Below are 21,003 nucleotides of genomic sequence, written 5' to 3' on the forward strand. Positions count from 1 at the left end.
CTTCAGTGTTTTATAAGTTGGGAAAGAGCACCACCTAGTGGATAGTAGCGAAAATATGGATTGCTGTAAAAACTCTTTGTGACGAGATAGCTCTTCAATGGCGGGGAAAGAGTTAACTTGCATTAACTAAATTCTGAAGATTCAATTTTATGACCATCAATATTGATCTTTCTATAAACACAGACCTCAAATTCATTGCATTTTCCTGTTTGTTTTTATTGACAGGATATATAAGCCATGACTATTGTTTGTTTAATACTAAACTTTTAGCCAATAGCCAGGGCCAGACAGAATCTGCTGACTTTTTTGCTTTTTCGGAATTTTTGGAAAAAACTTCGGATTTCTGCAGAATGATTTTAAATGTTTTAAAGGTGACATAGAATGATTGAACAGAGTATTTATCCTTGTTCTGTGATGTGACATGTAGACAATTTTTTTTTAGTTTGGGTCTGTAATGCCTTAGAAGCTTCCTAAAAACCTCTCTCAGATAGCTCTATTAGGGTGGGGGATTTTAAACAAGTGGTTTTGCACCTATTTGGCTCCCCCTACTGGCTTAACTTGCAATCTCATTACTGATTTTGACTTTGCTCCACTCAAAAAATGTAGCCAATTAATTTAAAGTGGAGGGCCAGTTAGATCTCTGTGATGTCATAAGCATCAGTATTTCAGATTGGGCCGTTTTCTGGCTGACATTTCTAAAAGAGGAATTTCTATGAGACTGAGATGTTTAGCATGTCTAGCACTTTTTGTATGTTCGTGAATGCGGGTATACTATCATTATTCAACAAAGACAAGGTAAAAATGCTTTTTCATTCTCTGTCCCCTTTAAAAAGAATTTAGAGAAAAGTTAGAGAATTTAAGCTGTAAATATTCAGTTTGGGCCTGCCGATAGTGTGAAAAACTGCTTTTATTGACTGATAACGATAATTGGCCAATATATCGATTCATTTCAAGTAATCATATTACAGTACTATTAAGATATGAAGTGTCCTGTGAATGTCCTGAATTTTGTGAGTGTCCTGTGAAAACTTTGACTTTATTTTCTTGACAATTAATCTTTAGACACTTTAAAGTTTTCAAATGACTGTGGTGTACTTGTGTCCAGGCAATAATAAAACACACTCAGCATGTAAAAGTTTTCTTAACGTTTAAGACGGAGCTAATATTAATGCGATCCAGAAGGCTTTCCAGCATGGGTAACTCCAGAGTGACGAATCCGGCGTCTAATCCTGCATGAATCTTTCCATCCCGCAGCGACGGAAACAGGATCGGTTCCAGAATTCCGATCGGGGGTGATGGGAATGACACACAGGCTCGTGTCTCTATTTAGCCGTCAACGAGGACGAGCCGTCTGGGTTCCACACACATAGAGACGTAATCTTGACACTGACTCACAGCTGTTAACAAACACGGTTTTATCTCTTAGCGCCTGAGCCCGGGGTGTCAGTCTGGGGAGTCTGTCTCTCATAGCCAAAGATAATTATTAACCACAGTTTCGTTTTAGTTCACAGGCACATTCTTGTTGCACATTTGGTTTTATAGTTCAGTTTCAGCTTTAGTAAGCGTAAATAATGAATGAACAAGAGAAATATTTACTGTAAATTTAAATTAAACAGGATGGTTTTATGCAAATGCTGGAAAACCCGAGAGATTAATGAGAGGGTTGATGGGATGACTGAAATCGCTTTCTATGAGAGCATGTTAGGTAGAACAGATAATAATAAAAAAACTCAAGAAATTTGTTTTGGTTTCATTCTGCTGATGTTGACTAATAGCTAAATATGTAAATATAATTATCTGAAACTTTAAACGCATGAAAAACTCAAAAACAATGCAAAAAAGACTCATAATCACAGAGCCGGTACCTTGTCAGGGAACATGTTTTTACGTGTTTTTAATAAAAGAGTAATCGGAAGCTTGGTGGTGATGACATTACACTAATATTTCAGCCAAATATCAAAATTTCCCCATGATTTACTAACCCTCAAGCAATCCGAGACACACACGTCAATCATCTTTCAGACGAAAACATTTGGAGTTATTTTAGTAAATGTCTTTGATTTTCCAAGCTTTATAATGTGAAAAAAAACAGGGATCAGGCAATAACTTCTGACTTTGAAGCCTAAAAATGTGCATCCATCCTTCACAGAAATGTTGAACCAAACATGAACCAGATTATGTGTATATCAAGATAGAATTATATTTTGTGTATAAAATTACATATATTATTGTTTATAGTGTTCAGGGTTCCCACACCTTAGTTAACTTCAAATTTAAGGACCTTTCAAAGACTTTCCAGGTCCAATATCCTCAAATTCAAGGACTAAATGTGGGGACACATTTTAAGTGAGAGTAAGGTTACATTGTGTTATCTTTTAAGATACATTGTTACAGTTCCCTTTCGAGGGAACTCACGCTGCGTCACTGCGGTGACACTTTGGGGACGCCAAAATAAGTGCGTCTAAATGTGTAAATCAAATTCAACCAATGGTGAGGCTTAACAACAAAGACAGGGTGACGCCAGAAAGTATATCACTATCTGAAATATTGCAAAAGATGGCGTTACAGGTACGCAGGAAGCATGGCAAGAGAGACACAGCGTCTCGTTCCCTTCTAAGGGAACAACAGTTACATGCGTAACCAGAGACGTTTTCATGTGTCAAACACATGAGAAATATTTACTGTAAATGTAAATTAAACAGGATGGTTTTATGCAAATGCTGGAAAACCCAAAAGATGAATGACAGGGTTAATGGGAGACACCCTCGAGCAATCCGAGACACACATGTCAATCATCTTTCAGACGAAAACATTTGGAGTTATTTTAGTAAATGTCTTTGATTTTCCAAGCTTTATAATGTGAAAAAAAAACAGGGATCAGGGAATAACTTCTGACTTTGAAGCCTAAAAATGTGCATCCATCCTTCACAGAAGTAATCCACAGGATACAAAGGGGTTAATAAAGGTCTTTTTGTGGGAAATCTTTGCGATATTGTAAAAAAATATATTTTAAATGTTAATTAATACACTTTATAAACTATAATAACTAGCTTTTGATAAGGACACCGTCTTGGACTCTATGGCAACTAAACTAAAAACTCTTTGAGTTCAAGATGCCGTTGTTTATTGGAAGTTAGTTATTACAGTTTAAAAAGTTTGAAATATGGATATTTTTCTTACACAATCGCATCAATTACCCGAAGATGACCTTTATTAACCCATTGGAGGCGTGGTGATTACTTCTCTGAAGGATGAATGCACTTTTTAGGGTTTAAAGTCAAAAGTTGTTCCCTGATCCCTGTTTTCTAACATTAGAGGCGATTCGCATTTCATGTCTTTTGCGTGCACAAATACAATATGTTGAATGTAGCCGCGCAGCAAGCACGCTCAAATAGACTAAATCATGTCGCAACTATGTCCCAAGCTCTTTTTTTGTAGAAATCCCGTTGGAAAGAAGGAGGGAAAGTTGCACATTTGCGTTTTCCGGTGCAAAATGTGAACAGCCCCTTATAAAGCAAGAACATTTACTAAAATAACTCCAAATGTGCTCATCTGAAAGATGATGGACATATGTAGGGGAGAGCGGGGCATAAAATAACACTTTTTGGCTTTGGCTCTATCATTAAAAAATATATTTAATTTAGATTAATTTTTTTTACACAATCAACACACACATCTCTGCTACAAATAAACACTTAAAGTTTATATGTGGGACCTACCGTTATCGTACAATATGTGGGGTTCATCGTAACAAAACAAAGGGTTTGTTGTAACACCTGCTAGAAAATTTTGTTTAAAACAATTATTTAATAAAATTCTGTCTATATACTAAAGGTGGATATTGTTTATATATCTGCCTATAATAGATTGATATCCACACATTCATCCATCCCTGATCCTTTATCTAATCATCCTTATATTATGCATATAAATAGATTTATAAATAGGACTGCACAATTAAGACAAAAATCATAATTGTGAGTTATTTCCGCTGATATTGTATTAAAGGTGCAATGTGTAATTTTTAGAAGGATCTTTTGACAGAAATGCAAAATAATATACAAAACTATATTATCAGGGGTGTATAAAGACCTTTCATAATGAACCGTTGCGTGTTTATTACCTTAGAACGAGACCTTTTTATCTATATACACCGAGGGTCCCCTTACATGGAAGTCGGCATTTTACAGAAGCCCTTAATGGACATTTTTTTACTAAGTTGTCTCCGACGATGACATGTTTGTCCAGTGGTGGCTACCGTAGCTTCTCTATGTGTTTTAAAAGTGAGGGGTGAGCCGTGGACTAAGGCTATGTTCACACGAAGCCGGTGCATTCCCTATCCGTTCATTTTTTTCCTTGCTCTAAAAAAATAATCCGTAAACACGAAACCACTGAAACTGACTGAAAGCGGTGTAGTATATATGCCGGACCAGTATGGGTCGCTGTAATTCTGCCACAGATATACACTATACACGGAGAAGAAGACTTTGAGCATGCGCATAACCAACGTATGGTGTTGTCCATTATCGCTTGTTGCTCACCACAATTGCACAGAAGCAATAGATTTTGCTGTAATAAAGCTAGTAGGCTTTAGTAGCTTCTGTAGCACGACCACAATCACGTAGTCCGCCGTTATTGTTGTTGCTGTTACGTGTGACGCTTCCGACACGTGATGTGATGACGTTTTCGCTTCACAAAATATACGGATTGGCTGTACAGACGAAACCGCAAGGGTGTCGGTTTCAGATTTATCCACTTTAGGACCCGGTTTCAAAAAATAGCGGATTCAGTCTCCCAAAACGCCGGATCCGTGTGGATGAAACGCCAATACTATAACAAATTTATAGGTATACAGTGATACGCATCTCCGTGTGGACAGCCCCTAAGCTGTTGGTTGCAATTCGCAACCTCACCACTAGATGCCGCTAAAATTTACACACTGCACCTTTAACAGTTAACATTTTGATGAATAGTATTTACATTGTTTTCATTATTATTGTATACTTGAGGCTTAATTGTAACACTGTTACTGTAACCAACTCCGCTGCGTAAACTTTTTTTCAATCCCAGCTTTCAGTTACTAGGAGTTTTTGTGGTGTTATTGTTTAGGTAACAAGTCAGTGATTGAGATAAAATAGGGTTAGATTTGGTGAATTACACACCTAACTCAAAAAAAAAAAAAACATAAGATGAAGAAATTTACTTTCATGACTCCAAAACCTTCTTTGTTCAATATCTTAACCAAAACACATCAAAACTTTTGAGGGTTTGCCTACAAAACACATCATCCTTGCAGCTCTCTATTACTTTATAAGTAACTCAATACCATAAATAACACTTATATGTCTGGTTCACACAATAAAGTGCATGATTTTTAAATTTGGGGGCGCGACATTACGTGTACGTGTGTGTGTGTGTGTGTGTGTGTGTGTGTGTGTGTGTGTGTGTGTGTGTGTGTGTGTGTGTGTGTGTGTGTGTACTGACTGGCGACTCCAGAAGCGAGTCCATACAGAAGTCCTCCTCCATCCGACTGTGGTTGAAACACATGTGTAGAAGGTGGATATTTCTCTTGTCTGATGAAGTTATACAGCAGCGTCTTCACCAGACGACTTGTCAGAGACAGACTGCAGACAGACAGACAGACAGACAGAAAGGTCATGACTTAAGAATTTCAAACCTGCAATTCATAATACTGAAACTAGCTTGAGGCACCAAATGGTCTCTCCTGAATGCATAGCTCATTAAATCTATCGTTCCTTGCTGTGCATAATGAATTGACCTCTGATACGTTTGAGAATCTCATTCACTTACTCACGTCGAGCGGGTTTGGGGTCGTACCCCAAAGCTAAAGACACGTGTGAGGTTTGAAAAGCCCACGGTAAAGATCTCAGACATGCAGACTCAGGTGCAATAAAGAACTAACCGCTGAACTTTAAAAGCATTCGGGATGCAAATGAGTCCTCCGGGTGAACTCGAGCACGGCACCAGACACAAGCATCTGCTGAGTTAATGAACTGCCTCATCTGCATATGAAATGACTGCAAATGACAGTTGTCCGTCTGTTAATGCTGGTCAGGGGTCCACAATATCATGCTGAGACAAATGTGCCAGCCAACAACTTTAAACATGTATTGGCTCTGGTTTTAAAAAGTTGAGAAGACGCCACTGGAATTCTCAAGCAACTCATTTCATTCGATAATTCAGGTGTAGTCTCTCTATCTCCACTTGTAAAAATAACCTGCTTTTGCTCTATAGATATAAATTAACATTACTAACATTACAATTACAATTAACAACTAGTGTTGCCCTTGCAATTATATATATACATACATGCCCTTGCATGTATGTAATGTATATGTATTGTTCTTTATTGGTAAATCAATTATTTTTAAAGTATGAATCGCTTATATATATATATATATATATATATAAACAGGAAAATAATGTACTTTAGCGATTCATACTGTAACGCTATAAGAAACATTACACTAAAGAAAAACAGACTTCGACAGAACACCGGATCAATAAAAATCAAAGTTTAACGCTAAAACACTTCACATCGCTATTGCAGAGCTGTCACTTTCTGCCACCAGTTGGGCTCCGCCCACAAAGAAAAACTCATATTTGTTTGCAAACACGCAAAAGGTCTTTAAGCTCTTTAATATGCATATTTTTCTTTAAAAATAAACTTTTTTAAGCAAAAAGCAGAAATACTTGCATTTTTGTTAGAAATCACATTCAGAATGAATATCTAAACATACACAGAGTTTAAAATTAGTAAATAGCGTTTTGGCTTCAGTTTTTTCATAAATTGGGTGTCTTATCCAAATCTAGTGGATAATTGCGGTATTGCAGATAACATAACAATTCATTAGGAACACACTTCTTTTATGCAAATGTTTTCTTTTAATTGATGAGATAACTATAATAGTAATTTATAATAATAAGTGAAGAAAATTTGGACCCGAGTCCTGTTCGGTTGCATGAAGAGGGCGGGGTTTATTACTTGTACTGCATCCAGCCACCAGTGGGCGATCAAAGAGCCGGCAGCTTCACTTTTCAAAATGTATGAGGCACACCCGGTTTACACACATCCCGTAAAGACGTGTTATGTGTAATATAACTGTAATCATGCAATTTTTCTCTTCAAAGAAACCACACACATGCATTTTTCAGATTCAATCATAAACTAGCACATCAAGCACCATTCCACAAGGCTGGCGAACAATTTAGTCGTAAATCTTTCATTTAAAGCCCCGGTCAAAGAGTTGCATGATAACTATGTCAGTGTGATGACACATATATCATCACTACAACAACCCAGACACAACAGCATTGTTCCTGATTTCTGTTCACACAGAGCTTTTCCCCAAACTGATACCGGAAGATCCCTAGGATTGATCACAGGATGTGCTTGCATTCACACAAAAGCACTCTAGCATTTCAATGACAATTTTTTTAGATCAATGCTCTGTGTGAAAGGGCTTTTACTCACCATCGTCCTCGGGTCAGGTAGCGGTAAATAAGCCCCTCCCTCAGAATCTCCTTGTGGAAGAGCTGATAGGATAAGAGAATGAGGAGGGTGGTCACTGCCTCAAACAAGATGTTGTAAGTGATGTCCCTACAGAAACATGCAAAGTGAACAAATTATTAAGTATTACACACACATGCAATATATATCATACAATACTCTGCAACATGGCAAATAAATCATTGTTGAGCTCTACACCTTTTAACCAGGTTATATTATTGTTAAACAGAGAGATTCATGCTTTTGTAAAATAAACACCCACTATAGCACAATTTTTATTACAGTAAACAAAATCTACGATATGATTTAAATGAGTATACATTTAAAGTTGTGGAATCATAATAATGAGTAACATGAGATACTTTTCAGTATTGTTACAAAAAATAATTTATTTCTTGATGTTGCATGAGATATATGATCCAAACATGCTCTTTACAGTTTTCATGAAATTATTTATGAATATTGACAATGACTAAATGACATTTTATATAATATAATTTATTAATAATTAATAAACAAATACAAATAAGCGTTAAAGTCCCCCTGTGGGGAAAATAACGTTTTTGTTGTTTATGTCAATGTTTGTAATGTGCTTTAGACAAAGCATGTGCAAATTCATCATTCAACAGCTGAGTATTTTCTCCATAAAATTTGAGTTTTCCAAAGTCTCTTCTTGGGTTGCGGACCCACGCGCAGAGTTACAAAATTTGACGTGCACACCGCCAAGCAAAATGGGGTCTCGCGCACTTCCGCCCTCTCCGCGTTGACGTCATTTTTTGCCAAACGCACCCTCGCGCTCGTGTGGATGTGTCAATTATAAACAAGGTTTAAATCTACACTGAAGTAGGCAGTTTGATAAATGTTATCAAGTTAATTCTTCAGTTTAATCTTTGTGAGCTTCAAGTTCAATCTTTTTGTGCTAAAAAGGCACATAAGTTCCTGTAGAAATACACATTCTCCTTTTTTGCCAAATAAATTAAAAGCATGTTATCAATTTCTTCTCTCTTGCTTTCCTCAGACATGGTCCCAATAATGTGCTTAAAGTCAAGCCAAATTCAGTTTGTGCATGATTACATAATATAACAAATGTTGTTAATACTATATCCTAAATTTTGGATAATTAAGCTATATATCATATGTTGAAGTAAATTTCTGGAGTGTTAAAGATTAAAAGAAAAAACAACAACAAGAAGCGTAAAGAACCGAAAACCGTAACACCATACCGTGGGCTTTGTGAACCGTGCCACCCCTAATATCTACGATCCAAGGGGGTACAAACTAGTCGATGTGGGGGTTAATTTGCATATTCATATCTATGGTCCAAGCGGTGCAATTGAGTAGAGACAGGGACTAATATGCATATATTGATAGATACACGTGTGTATAGTTCAATTCAAGCTGTTTTAAAGCATTAAGAAATTATTGTCACAGGAAAAACTTTAACACTTGCTTATATAATGCTCAAATATGAGTTTTAACTTATAAAAGTATCAACTACAGGGAGATTTGATAAAAACCAACAGTAGAGTTGTACATACAGAGTTATTACAATATAGTGAACTTACTGAACCCTGCCTTCAAACTTAAAAACACATACACAACATTAATAGAGCAACCTCTCTCGCTCTCTCTCTCTCTCTCTCTCTCACTATTGTCTTTTACTTCCTTCCTTTAGATCTCTCACTTGACTTCCACTGCTTTTCACTTTCAAACATATACATTTACATAAACAAGAACCTACAGTGTTTTTTACAGCAGGGATTCTCAAAGTGGGGTCTGTGGTAGAGCCCAACCGATATATCGGCCATTATATATTACGCATTTTCCAAACTATCGGTATCGTCATTCATAATGGCCGATAAATGAATATTTAAAAAAAAAACGGACAAAACAGCCTTCAACCATGTCATGAGTGTTGCCGTTGTATAGTTTGTCCACCAGAGGGCACTCTACAAGACAATAAAAGAAACAAGTTTCTTTTTAAAATGCATTACCATATTATTTTAGTTAAAACTCATAAATAACTACAAATAATTAATGTTAGGGAAATCTGTTAATGTTTTGTTGTGCGTTTCTGAAATAAATAAAAAAACTGTCCGATAAATCGGAATATCAGATTTTAAAACCAACAAACATTTGTATCGGTATCGGCCTTCAAAATCCTTTATCGGTCGGGCTCTAGTCCATGGTCTTCAACACTTAGCAAGGGGGTCCATAAAATAATTTGTTATAAATTTTAGTTTTGTGTTGTATTATTAATAAGGGGATATTTACATAAAGGGACCATCTAAGAAACATGTCAGTCTTGCTACTGTTCATTTAATGAAAGCTTTTAAAAATTATATATACCGTACAAGTATAACTGTTGAGTCTAAATGTAATTTGAACAAAACAACCCTCTTAAAAACATAAGTATAATAAGGTGAGAATGTCTTTTTGTTTATTACTATGAAATAAAGTGTAAACATATGCTTTAAGATAATGTTTCTTTCCTGTAAGGTGTCCCTGTGGCCACAAAAAGTGTGAGAACCCCTGTCCTACAGGATTTTTACTATGCAGCAGAAGATTAAGGGCCAGATTTACTAAACGGGGCAAATTGCGTTAGAGCGCAATTCCAAAAAAGGACCGATGGGAGCGGTTATATCTGCGGGTTACTTAGTAACTAAGCGAAAATTAAATAACACAGGCGCAACATTTCCATAACTGTTTGTTCACACCAGCCACGTTTGAGGCGTCAAATTTGCGTCTACAGTGTCGTGTTTGCCGCTTGAACATTTTAAGTTTACTCGCTTAATTCGCGCGTGAAAGCCGTGCGTGAAATTCTAGTCATTGAGAGGTTAAAGCGGAAATTATGGGAGGGGCTTCTGCGAATCCGCTCGCTTCCTGTAATCACGTCACTACTAGAGCAAGCTTGGTTAACGCGTGTTTTTCCGCCAACGTTAAAATTTTTCAACTTGCGTGTATACCCTTGCAACGCTCAATTCGCGCCGCGCTAAAAGCCTCATTTGCGCCAACGCGTCTTTACATTGACTCACGCTTGACGCCTTTAATCGCGGCTGGTCTGAATGCAGCATAATAATCAACGCAACCTACAAAGAGCAGCGCAAATTAGTTAGGGTCACAAATAAAAAAAATAACATAACATGGCTTGGCAAACAATATTTTTAAATAATCTGTTCCTCTGGCATTTTAAATAAACTGTTACGTGTTAAAACAATCCTCTGCATTGTATCACTATCATGCGCGCTATGATCTCTGTGATGGTTATTTTTAGCAATAATTGCAGCCATTCATGCGCAAAGTAATTTAAAACATGCTGTTCCAGCGTTATATAATGGCGCAAATACCAGTCATAACATACGCGCAAAGAGTAGTAAATCGTGTTGCATAAATCATTTAAATGATCTCCTCCCAAAAAATGTTCGCCTGAAAGGGAAACTCCTAGAAATGTATATGCAATAAGGTCAGTCTTTAGTGAATCCCGACATCGTTACTTAACGACAAAATGATGGTTTGCGCTGGTGCACGCTGTTAGTTAATCTGGCCCTATATATTGTGAATACGAATCTTTATCTCTATATGAAAAACAGATAGCAATTACAGGGATATAATGAATCCATTTTTTTTATTTTACATAAAAAATTGAGAAAATTAAGATTTTACACTTAACATGACTAAAATCGTGTCTGACTATACTGTAGTTGATCAATGCTCTGACAGATTGAATAACATGTTTGGATTGAAGCGTAACTGACTGTTTAAGGCTGTTTTAGTTCATAACAGGTGAAATATGTTTTCCAATCCAAGTCTGAATAACCAAACACTAGTGCAGGTCAGTGCAGGTACTAAAAACATTATTGTTTGTGCATTTTATTTCTTGTTTTTGATCTGTTTGGTAATGTGAGCTACAATTCACAATATCCTTCAAAACAGAGCGATAAGAATCCCGTCTCCTGCAAACACATATAAAGCGATCCAAAGCTCTAAATGTGACCTGCGCCTGACTTCTCTCGGTCTGCACGTAGAAAGGAAACAAGACAAACGACCACCAAAACAGACAGAAAACAACAATTACAGTCTGAACTGTTATAATAACTGAGATATACTTTACGTGAGCCCACACCAATAACACACAGAATGAGCCTCATGTTTACTTGAGGTTTCTTCTCATTCACTTCATTAGTCAATGTCTTATGTTGGCTTATGGGTTAGTTTGGATCGGTTTTGTGTAACTAGCAGCATGCGTTGTTTAGCTAAAGAAAATATATTTATTTTATGCTAAACAAACCGAAGGATGAACAAAAGATGGATGGCACACACATCACCATCATAGCAGAATTCATCTGGGTTTAATCTGGTTCTTATAATAGACTGGGCTGAACACAAGGACACTCAAGAACATTACACACACACAACAAATAGATTTATATTCATGAGAGCGGACAACACAATCTGTCCTTCAAACAACACACACAGCACATACAAACCAACCTTAATAATTTAAAACACTAGGTGTGCTTATACAGGTAGATGTGTGTTTCATCAGTCTGTCACGCAATAAATCATGATTTTATGCATGAAGGTTTCTTCACTCAGGTGTGTAAATGACAGCAGGTCTCACAAAGGTCTGATAAGATCCAGAGGAACATAGGGACTATCAAAAAATAACTGCGACCTCAAGATGTTGTGTGGCTTAGGGATCGTCTCAAAATTCAAGAGGGCACACATCAAATATACTGAAAATCAATAACAAGAACACATCTGTGTAGAAAAAAGACTTCAATCGATATATCCAAACAAGCAATTTTGTCCATTCAGCTTAAAGCTGCAATCCGTAACGTAACGTAGCCTCTCTATTACTATTTAAAACATAAAATTGCAAATGATTTAACTCTTTTCCCGCCAGCAATTTTGAAAAAAAAGTTGCCAGTCAGTTCCAGCATTTTTATGATTTTCAAGTTTCATGTTTTCCAAAAAATTCTTTAAATATATAAACATACAATATATGGGTGATTCTCGCGCAATTAGACTTATGAGATGTCATGAAACATTTTGATAAAAAAAGTAAATGCAAAGTAAGAGTATCAAAATAAGAAGCATACAGTTACAAACATCTCTTCACGTACTATTTTGCAAATGATTTCAAATGACATCATACAAACCAATTTTTGTTTTTTCCACATTTAAGGGGACAGTTTTCATTACCGCAACATGTCCATGACTGGATTTGGGTTCTTTGGCATGGAAAATTTATAATTAAAAAAATCAAAAAAATAAAAAGCTTCAGTTCATGTTATACTATAAACATTTACAGTAAAGAAACATGTGGTGTTTGGTGATCATTGGTTAATGTAGAGACAATAATAAGGAATATAAATGTGTCCAAGACCAATTTTCTCATCCTCCGCAACAATTTTCAATCATTGTTTAAGCCCTCAAGGAACTAACATTTTTTTATAAAATTGTTGGAAGCAACATAATTGACTGTGACACTCAAGTTGGCTACCAGGTAAGCAGTTCTTATTTTTCTCTCCAGATAAAAGTTAAAATTTTGTTCATCGTAGTACCTAGACAACTTGGTAACACTTTATTATAATGTTCATTAGTTAACATTAGTTAACTGCATTAGTTAACATGAACGAATGATGAACTGCACTTGTGCAGCATTTATTAATCTTTATTAATGTTAATTTCAACAATTACTAATACTTTATTAAAATTTGGTTAACGTTAGTTAATGCACCGTGAACTAACATGAACAAACAATGAACAGCTTTATTTCTATTAACTAACATTAACAAAGATGAATAAATACTGTAACAAATGTATTGCTCATGGTTTGTTCATGTTAGTTAATACATTAACTAATGTTAAATCATAAACATTATAATAAAGTGTTACCGACAACTTTTTAGTTCTCATTACTGAAACATGAGTTTGTAAATGCATATATTTAATGTAATATCATTGCGGTAATGATAATTTTTTTATCATGATAATCTAAAAATTGTAATAATTTTATAGGAAATATGTTTTAAATCTTCTAAAAATAATGGTTATAGTAAGTAATTAATTAATTAATTGTATTTTATTTTATTTTATTTTATTTTATTTTAAAAGGTGAAGTTGATTCTGAATCCACTTTTTTACTGCAGTTAGTGTTTAACGTTGCTGTTTGAGCATAAACAGCATATGCAAAGTTACAACGCACAGTTCAATCAGTCCTTCCAGAAAAACGCGTCTTTTTGTAATTGTTGCAAGAAATAATCCTTGATCTTGCGACATGTTTTCATAAAAAATGCTATGGAATATGCAGGATATTTATGCAATTTTATGCAATGAAACTGCGGGAACTTGCAAAAACTGCGGGAACTTGCAAAAACTGCGGGAACTTGCAAAAACTGCGGGAACTTGCAAAAACTGCGGGAACTTGCAAAAACTGCGGGAACTTGCAAAAACTGCGGGAACTTGCAAAAACTGCGGGAACTTGCAAAAACTGCGGGAACTTGCAAAAACTGCGGGAACTTGCAAAAACTGCGGGAACTTGCAAAAACTGCGGGAACTTGCAAAAACTGCGGGAACTTGCAAAAACTGCGGGAACTTGCAAAAACTGCGGGAACTTGCAAAAACTGCGGGAACTTGCAAAAACTGCGGGATGTAAAAGAGATAAAAAGTGACTCCCCAAACCCTGTTCTCATTCAATCATGTTCACGTCACGTAATTACGTCACTTCATAACGTTTCCATAGCAACAAGGGACATAGCTGTGCTTGTGTGAAGTAAATGCAACAATTTTCAACTTTCTGCTAAAGTATATGTGACTTCTGCTACGAAAATGCAGGGATTATGAAATCATGCAAGTCCTGCATATTTTGCGTGCAAAAATCTGCAATTTATGCGGCGAAAGTGCGGTGTATTTGAAAAAATGTGGCCACCGCATAAATATGTGGACTTTGGCTGATTATGCATTAAATCATGCGATCACATAATAGCGTTTTTCTGGAGGGACTGGTTCAATGCAACAGGAGATATTTGCTTTAACAGAAATCACTTCTAAAAAACAGTGAATGGCTGGATTGCCTACAACTAAGCATCTTCCTGTGTATGTGACATCACAAACGCCAAAATTTACATAAAACCTGCCCCTGGGAACACGCAGCAAAGGGGCTTTTTAAAACAGCCAATCACAGCACACCGCGACAGCTAACCAATCTAAGCTAAGTATTTTTGAAGGAGGAGCTTCATAGACCCAGGACCTAAACAGCCTGTTTTTATGAAGATGGAAACAGCGGTGCAGAATTAAGGTAAAAATATGAAAAATAATGTTGTTGTTTTTTCAACAAAACATCAAGACGTTACCTCAGTGTACTCCATAAACACAATCAAACCTTAGAAAACACCTGATTTACACCCGCACCTTAACCAAAAACATATTTTGCAGTTGAAATTTGTATTTCCTTTGTGACTACAATACAACACTGACTGCTAATTTCAACAAAGCTGGTCAAACAATTTGCCCCAAAATTAGGATTTAAATTTAGAGGTTGCTGTTTTGGTAACTGCTGAAAATTTTTATTAATTAATTTATTTAATTTATTATTGCGAATAGAAATGAAGTTATAAAAATAATATTTTCACTGCATAAGCTTGATAAAAAATGCTGGGAAATATATTTGTGCGAGTAAATATTTTCAGTGACATTTCACTTGATGAGTCAGAGTTGACCTTCACACACTTTGTGTGAGAGACCAATCACATATCACGACAAAGACACAGCTTTCTGACACAATGAGACATTATTTATCACTTAATAGTTTCAAATTCATAACGAAACAAACACACACACATTGTAAGTCTCTGATACTCACAGAAGTGGCACTTCAACGATGAGATGCACCAAATTACAAACCAACTCCTCCAGAAGATCCTCACAACTCGAGTCTGAAAAAAACACACACACACACAAATCACACAAAACAAGGTTTAAGACAGGAATTCTGACACGTCTTAAAAAATTTTATTGACTCTTTTGCTAATCTGTCAAATTCTGCTCACGCGCTATTAGTTTGAATCATTCCTAATGTGCGTATAATGGGACAATGTGCAGCTATGATATACAATAACTTCAAAGTTTGCATTGAAACAAAGTTTAAAACACTGACTTCAACAGACACATACTTATATTTTTGTTTAGTTTGTGTGTGTGTGTGTATGTGTGTGTGTGTGTGTGATACCGTAGGTGCCTGGCGCCCTCTCCTGGTAAGTAAACTGTAAATGCAGCTCTTCCTCATTTATCTCTCTGATGAAGACTTTTAGCAGGCAGCGAACCAGAAACAAAGCATTATGGGCCTGCCAGATAAACAACTGACTACATAGACAAAGAAGGAGAGAAATAGAGAGAAAGGTAGGTTAATATACAGACATTAACATTCGATTAACTTTACCTTTAACAATCTCAACCATTTTAGTAGACTAAATATTTCACTATTGATTTTAAACGTGCCTTGTTTTAAAAGACTACAGCAAAAAGATTTTGACTGTAAGATGTCTCCTGAAAGTACAAACAGCTTTACATACAAAAAAAGATAATGAATAAACCAGCAGAAACCAGCTCAGCATTGACTATATAACATCAGCTGATCCAGGATCAAAGCTTGAGGGTTCAAACGCAATTTAAAGGGGTGGGTCACTTTTGCTTTTGATTCAGATGGCACTGCTTAAAAACATGTGATCTGTATGCGTGTGTGAAACACTCTGGGCTGGACCGCTGGTATTCCCGTGGGAAAATCATATCATCACGAAACATCTTAATGGCACAGTCATGATAAGTGAAAGTGTCCTAATGTTGAGAAGGTCTGTCTGGGAAAAAGCATTTTAAAGGATATTTCTCACAGTTCTCCTGAGCTTTCAGAGACAAACAGCAAAACATTCATCATAAAAACTTAACAGCAGTTTAATACACATTACACTATGACATCATTTCCAGTAAAAGACATTAGGAAAGCCAATACAAGATTGAAAACATGGCAATGACATACTAAGCTGAAACCACAACGTTCATAAATTATGTTTATGTTGGCCTTAAAAAGTACATGCACACTGGTAATTTCATACTCCCTAACTAGAGGTTGACTGATAGTGGATTTTACCGATACTGATAACTAAGTTGGTCCCTACCTGCCAATAACCGATTAATCAACCGTTAATCAAAGTTTTTAAAATGAATACTTGATAAAAACAAACAAAACACTTAAAGGTGCAGTGTGTAAATTTACAGCGCCATCTAGTGGTGAGGTGCTGGTGAATTGCAACCAATGGCTCAGTCCACTGCTCACCCCTTGTTTTTTAATCACATTTTGAGCAAAAAGCTGAAATAATTCTATTTTTGTGAAGGACTTTTGATAGAGATCAGATGCAGAGCGATCTTTAAAACATTGAATTCAGATTTTGATTTGTTGGATATGTTAACGTAGCCGACAGCTGTATATAGTTTGCTTTCTCTCGTTATTAACTTAAAAAAATTGATAAAAGTAACCAGCTGGATATAAACTAATGCAAATCGATTGTAATAATCATGACATTAAACATTTGGGTTTGATTTGCATGTATTTTTGTGTAACTTTTTGAGGTACTACTGTTATTAACGTCCTGTCAGCCTTGACGACAAACTTAAGTTCCTGCTGTTGTTTCTCTGCTAATGCGGCATCAATTCAGCAAATTAATTACCTTATAATGTTATGAAGCAATGGACACACTCGGAAAAACTATGGGCATGGATTTTTTGCAGATAGCTGATTGTTCCACCAATTGACTATCGGTGCCGATTAATCAGCAAAACCGATTAATCAGCAAAACCGATTAATCAGCAAAACCGATTAATCAGCAAAACCGATTATTCGGGCTACCTCTATCCCTAACAACTAATGAAAGCAGATCAGACTCACACACGACATCCCAGATTTAAAGCAAAAGGTTTTCTGTGTGAAAGAAGCAAAAAAAAATAATTGAAATAAAACCACTTACTCTTGACACTCTGTGGAAATCTTCAACTCTTTGGTTCTGCTGAGAAAAACTCTCACCAACGACCCGAAGTTCCCCGACCTGGGGTTGTTCTGAACTACAAAAAATGCACAAACACATCATCAATGAAGCGAAACTGCAGGCTGTACTTGATAAGCAAACTGCTCAATCGAATAAACTAAGATCCTCAATATAAAGTCAAACGAATGAAATAAACGTCAAAAGGCCAGCTGTCTTGGGCAGCACATGCACACATGCTGAATATTGAGTACAGAGCAATAAAATAAATCATGTCATGTGCATGGCCTGAAATTATACATGACAGTGAGTTTATAATAAGCATGTGTGTCTAAGATACATGATACATACTTAGAGTTTTAGCCAGAGGAACAACAGCTTCCTCCAGGAGTTTAGCTTCAGCACTGCAGAGCGAAACAGAGACACAGATTACATGTAAAGAGTTTCTGTATCTGTTAAAGCAATAGACTACAAAGTGTGTTACAGATGTTTTACCAGTATTATAGGGTATTATAAGACAGAACATAAACAAAATTACAGAATTCAGTCCCTCCAGAAAAACGCCATTATGCCAAAGTCTGCATATTTATTAGGGGGCCGCATTTTTTCAAATACGCCACACTTTCGCCGCATAAATTTCCGCATGTTCGTAGCAAAAAAATATATCTTAGCAGAGAGTTGAAAAATGTTGCATTTACTTCACTCAAGTGCAGCCATGTCCCCTGTTGCCATGGGAATGTTATGAAATGACGCAATTATGTGACGTGAACATCAGTAGCCTCTTTCACACAGTAATTCTGGTAAATTACCATGAATTTACCAGAATGAATTTACCAGTAAATACAAAAATTTGCTGTTCACACACGCAGTGGCGTTCCGTTATTTTACCAGTAAGACATCATTCACACATTAGTATCAAAATACCGGTAAATTCGTTGAGAAAGCGGAAGTACCTGCAGCATGCGGCGAGCTCAGTGTTGTATTTGTAAACAATCCACGTCGTTCATATCCACGGTCCGTATTTTGCTGTTTTCACGTCTGTGGTAAACAGTCGCGAAGTTGCTCATGACCAAACAACATTGAATGAGACGACGTCAAAGCAGCATGTGTGTGGAAACGTCCGTAAACAGTGGGGGGTGGGTAAACGCGTCATCTGTTTTAAAAACGCTATGATTGGCCCGAAGCTGTCAGCACAGTCTGACGTCGTCCGTTCTAAATGCCGGTAATCCTATAATTTTCGTTCACACATAGCGCTTACCGGTAAATTACTGGTAATCTCACAACCTGTCTTACTGGTAAATTGGGAGCACTGATTTACCGGAAAGGTTCTGTTCACACATGATCTGTTAACAGCAATTTACCAGTAAATTACCAGTAAAGACTGTATGTGTGAAAGGGACTATTGAAAAGCTGCAAAAGCTGCAAAATTTCATGGCATAAAATTGCATAAATATCCTGCATATTCCATCGCATTTTTTTAAGAAAACATGCTGCAAGATCAATTATACTCTCTTGCTTTGAATATTTTGTAAAACATCACAGACAATATGTAACATTTCCCTTAGCCATAATGCACATTTGCCAAAAAAGCCTCTCTATATTATTAAAATCCTGTAAAATTACTGGGTATGAAAATAAGATACATCTCTGTTTAATAATACATTTATAAGAGTGAATTTCATTGAGAAAGTAATGACTGAACAGTTGGGCTTTACATTAACAAGCCTATAAATAAAGAGATGATTGGAATAGTAATATAATAACGAAGTCAATAAATACAATATATCTTCAATTCGTAAAATCTAAATCTTTTAATTCTTATGAAATCATATCTATGTCGTTAGATATATTTGAAATTAATATAAATGTCTATTTACAGAAGAGCTGTTGAACTTTTCTGTCTAATCAAATTAATTTCTCTGATTGTCTCTCATAGAAGTAAGTTTGTATATGCACAGGATCTCACAATAATGCAGAAAGCACAAGAAATATACATATAGTCAGCAACCACTTTTAAAACATGCATTTCTAATATTAACACAACAAAAAAAGGTTTTGGGTATATTTGTGTTTGTGTTTTTAGGTCACACAGAAGGACTATGTTGTTGGTTCTGCTTTGTTAAAGAAATGAGAGTCCATCCTGATGTTAAAGGAAAACACCACAATTTTTCAAAAATTTACTATGTTCGTAGCTCAACTGAATTAATACATCCCTATCTTTTTTCAATGCGTGCACTTAATCTTTGCACAGGGAAAACATGGAAGTGTTTGGTGGCTTTTAAATTCATCCCTGTTTGGATCCTAAGGAATGAATGGGGCTAGGCTAAATGCTAACACATTCACGACGCGCTGTGCAAAGATTAAGTGCACGCATTTAAAAATGATAGGGATGTATTAATTCGTCTAAGTTGAGGTAAGAACATAGTAAAATATAAAAAATGGTGGTGTTTTCCTTTAAGGTCACCTTGTGACCCAGTTTACAAAATGTAAAATAAGGCTACATTCACACAAAGCCAGTGCTTCCCCTATCTTACCTTCTTTTTGGCGTCCGAAAAAATGTGTAAGGTGTGAACAAAAGGCAGAAACAATCTCTTAAGGGGCGTATCGTAGTGAGGACACTTGTAAGTTACCTTTTAGCTCTTTAATACAGGGGTTTTACAGATCAACATTCACGACGAGAAATTTGTGCAAACTGGAATAATGCAAAGAACAAATGTTTTGTGTGTGTGTCTTTAAATGCAAATGAGCTGTTGTCCTCACCCCGTTTACCATAGGAGGGAGGACTTTTGGGAGCAAGAAATTTTAACGATTTCTTTAACCCAATACGTTATTTAATTGTGATTTTTGCACGCAAATTATAACTTGAGGTCTCACCTGCTGGTAGGGCTGCTGAAGGTGAAAGAGATCAGTTGATTCCAGAAAGGCTCATTCTCCGAGATGGCATCCGGACCAATCAGAGTACGGATGCTTTGGTTCTCTGACAGGTCGCTCACCTGGCTGGTGTTGGCACCCATCACCCCCAGAAACCACAAGAGATCCCTTCACAGCCTCATCTCCAGCCAAAAGAAACCCTGGAACATCACCAGAGACAATAAAAATTATACTAAAGACGGAATCAGTTTGAAATATGATGTATGTGCTGCGGTTGGCTTTGCAAGAAGATTTAAATACAGATTAGGAAGCTTTGTTTTGCTATACAGGTTCAATTAAAAAGCAACAAAGGCAAACAGTACTTGTTTAATATATTGTAAAATTACACATTAAAGTATAACACGTAGACATAAAACAAAATATTTAAGTTTAAACAACAGGACACACATTTAAAATTCAATGGGTGTGATAAGTAAACACAGTGGCCATACACAATCAAATACACACCTCTTTGTTAAGCACACACACCCCTAACACACATTACACTGTTTAATAATGCCAGAG

At 36.2% G+C, this 21,003-nt stretch overlaps 1 protein-coding gene across 1 annotated transcript in view; it reads right to left on the reverse strand.

The window, feature by feature from the left end:
- The window catches only part of dym (dymeclin), a 90,589-nt gene that overhangs the window by 58,597 nt on the left and 10,989 nt on the right, over nucleotides 1–21,003 (reverse strand). Inside the window, exons 2-8 of the mRNA XM_055179747.2 lie at nucleotides 20,443–20,639; nucleotides 17,920–17,972; nucleotides 17,554–17,647; nucleotides 15,765–15,898; nucleotides 15,399–15,471; nucleotides 7,496–7,621; nucleotides 5,485–5,624 (exon numbers count right to left, since the gene is read on the reverse strand). Coding sequence (XP_055035722.2) covers nucleotides 5,485–5,624; nucleotides 7,496–7,621; nucleotides 15,399–15,471; nucleotides 15,765–15,898; nucleotides 17,554–17,647; nucleotides 17,920–17,972; nucleotides 20,443–20,582 — 760 coding nt within the window. The 5' untranslated portion in view covers nucleotides 20,583–20,639. The remainder of the gene's footprint in view (nucleotides 1–5,484; nucleotides 5,625–7,495; nucleotides 7,622–15,398; nucleotides 15,472–15,764; nucleotides 15,899–17,553; nucleotides 17,648–17,919; nucleotides 17,973–20,442; nucleotides 20,640–21,003) is intronic.

This window comes from Misgurnus anguillicaudatus, chromosome 9 (genome assembly GCF_027580225.2).
Source record: "Misgurnus anguillicaudatus chromosome 9, ASM2758022v2, whole genome shotgun sequence".
Lineage (NCBI taxonomy): Eukaryota > Metazoa > Chordata > Actinopteri > Cypriniformes > Cobitidae > Misgurnus > Misgurnus anguillicaudatus.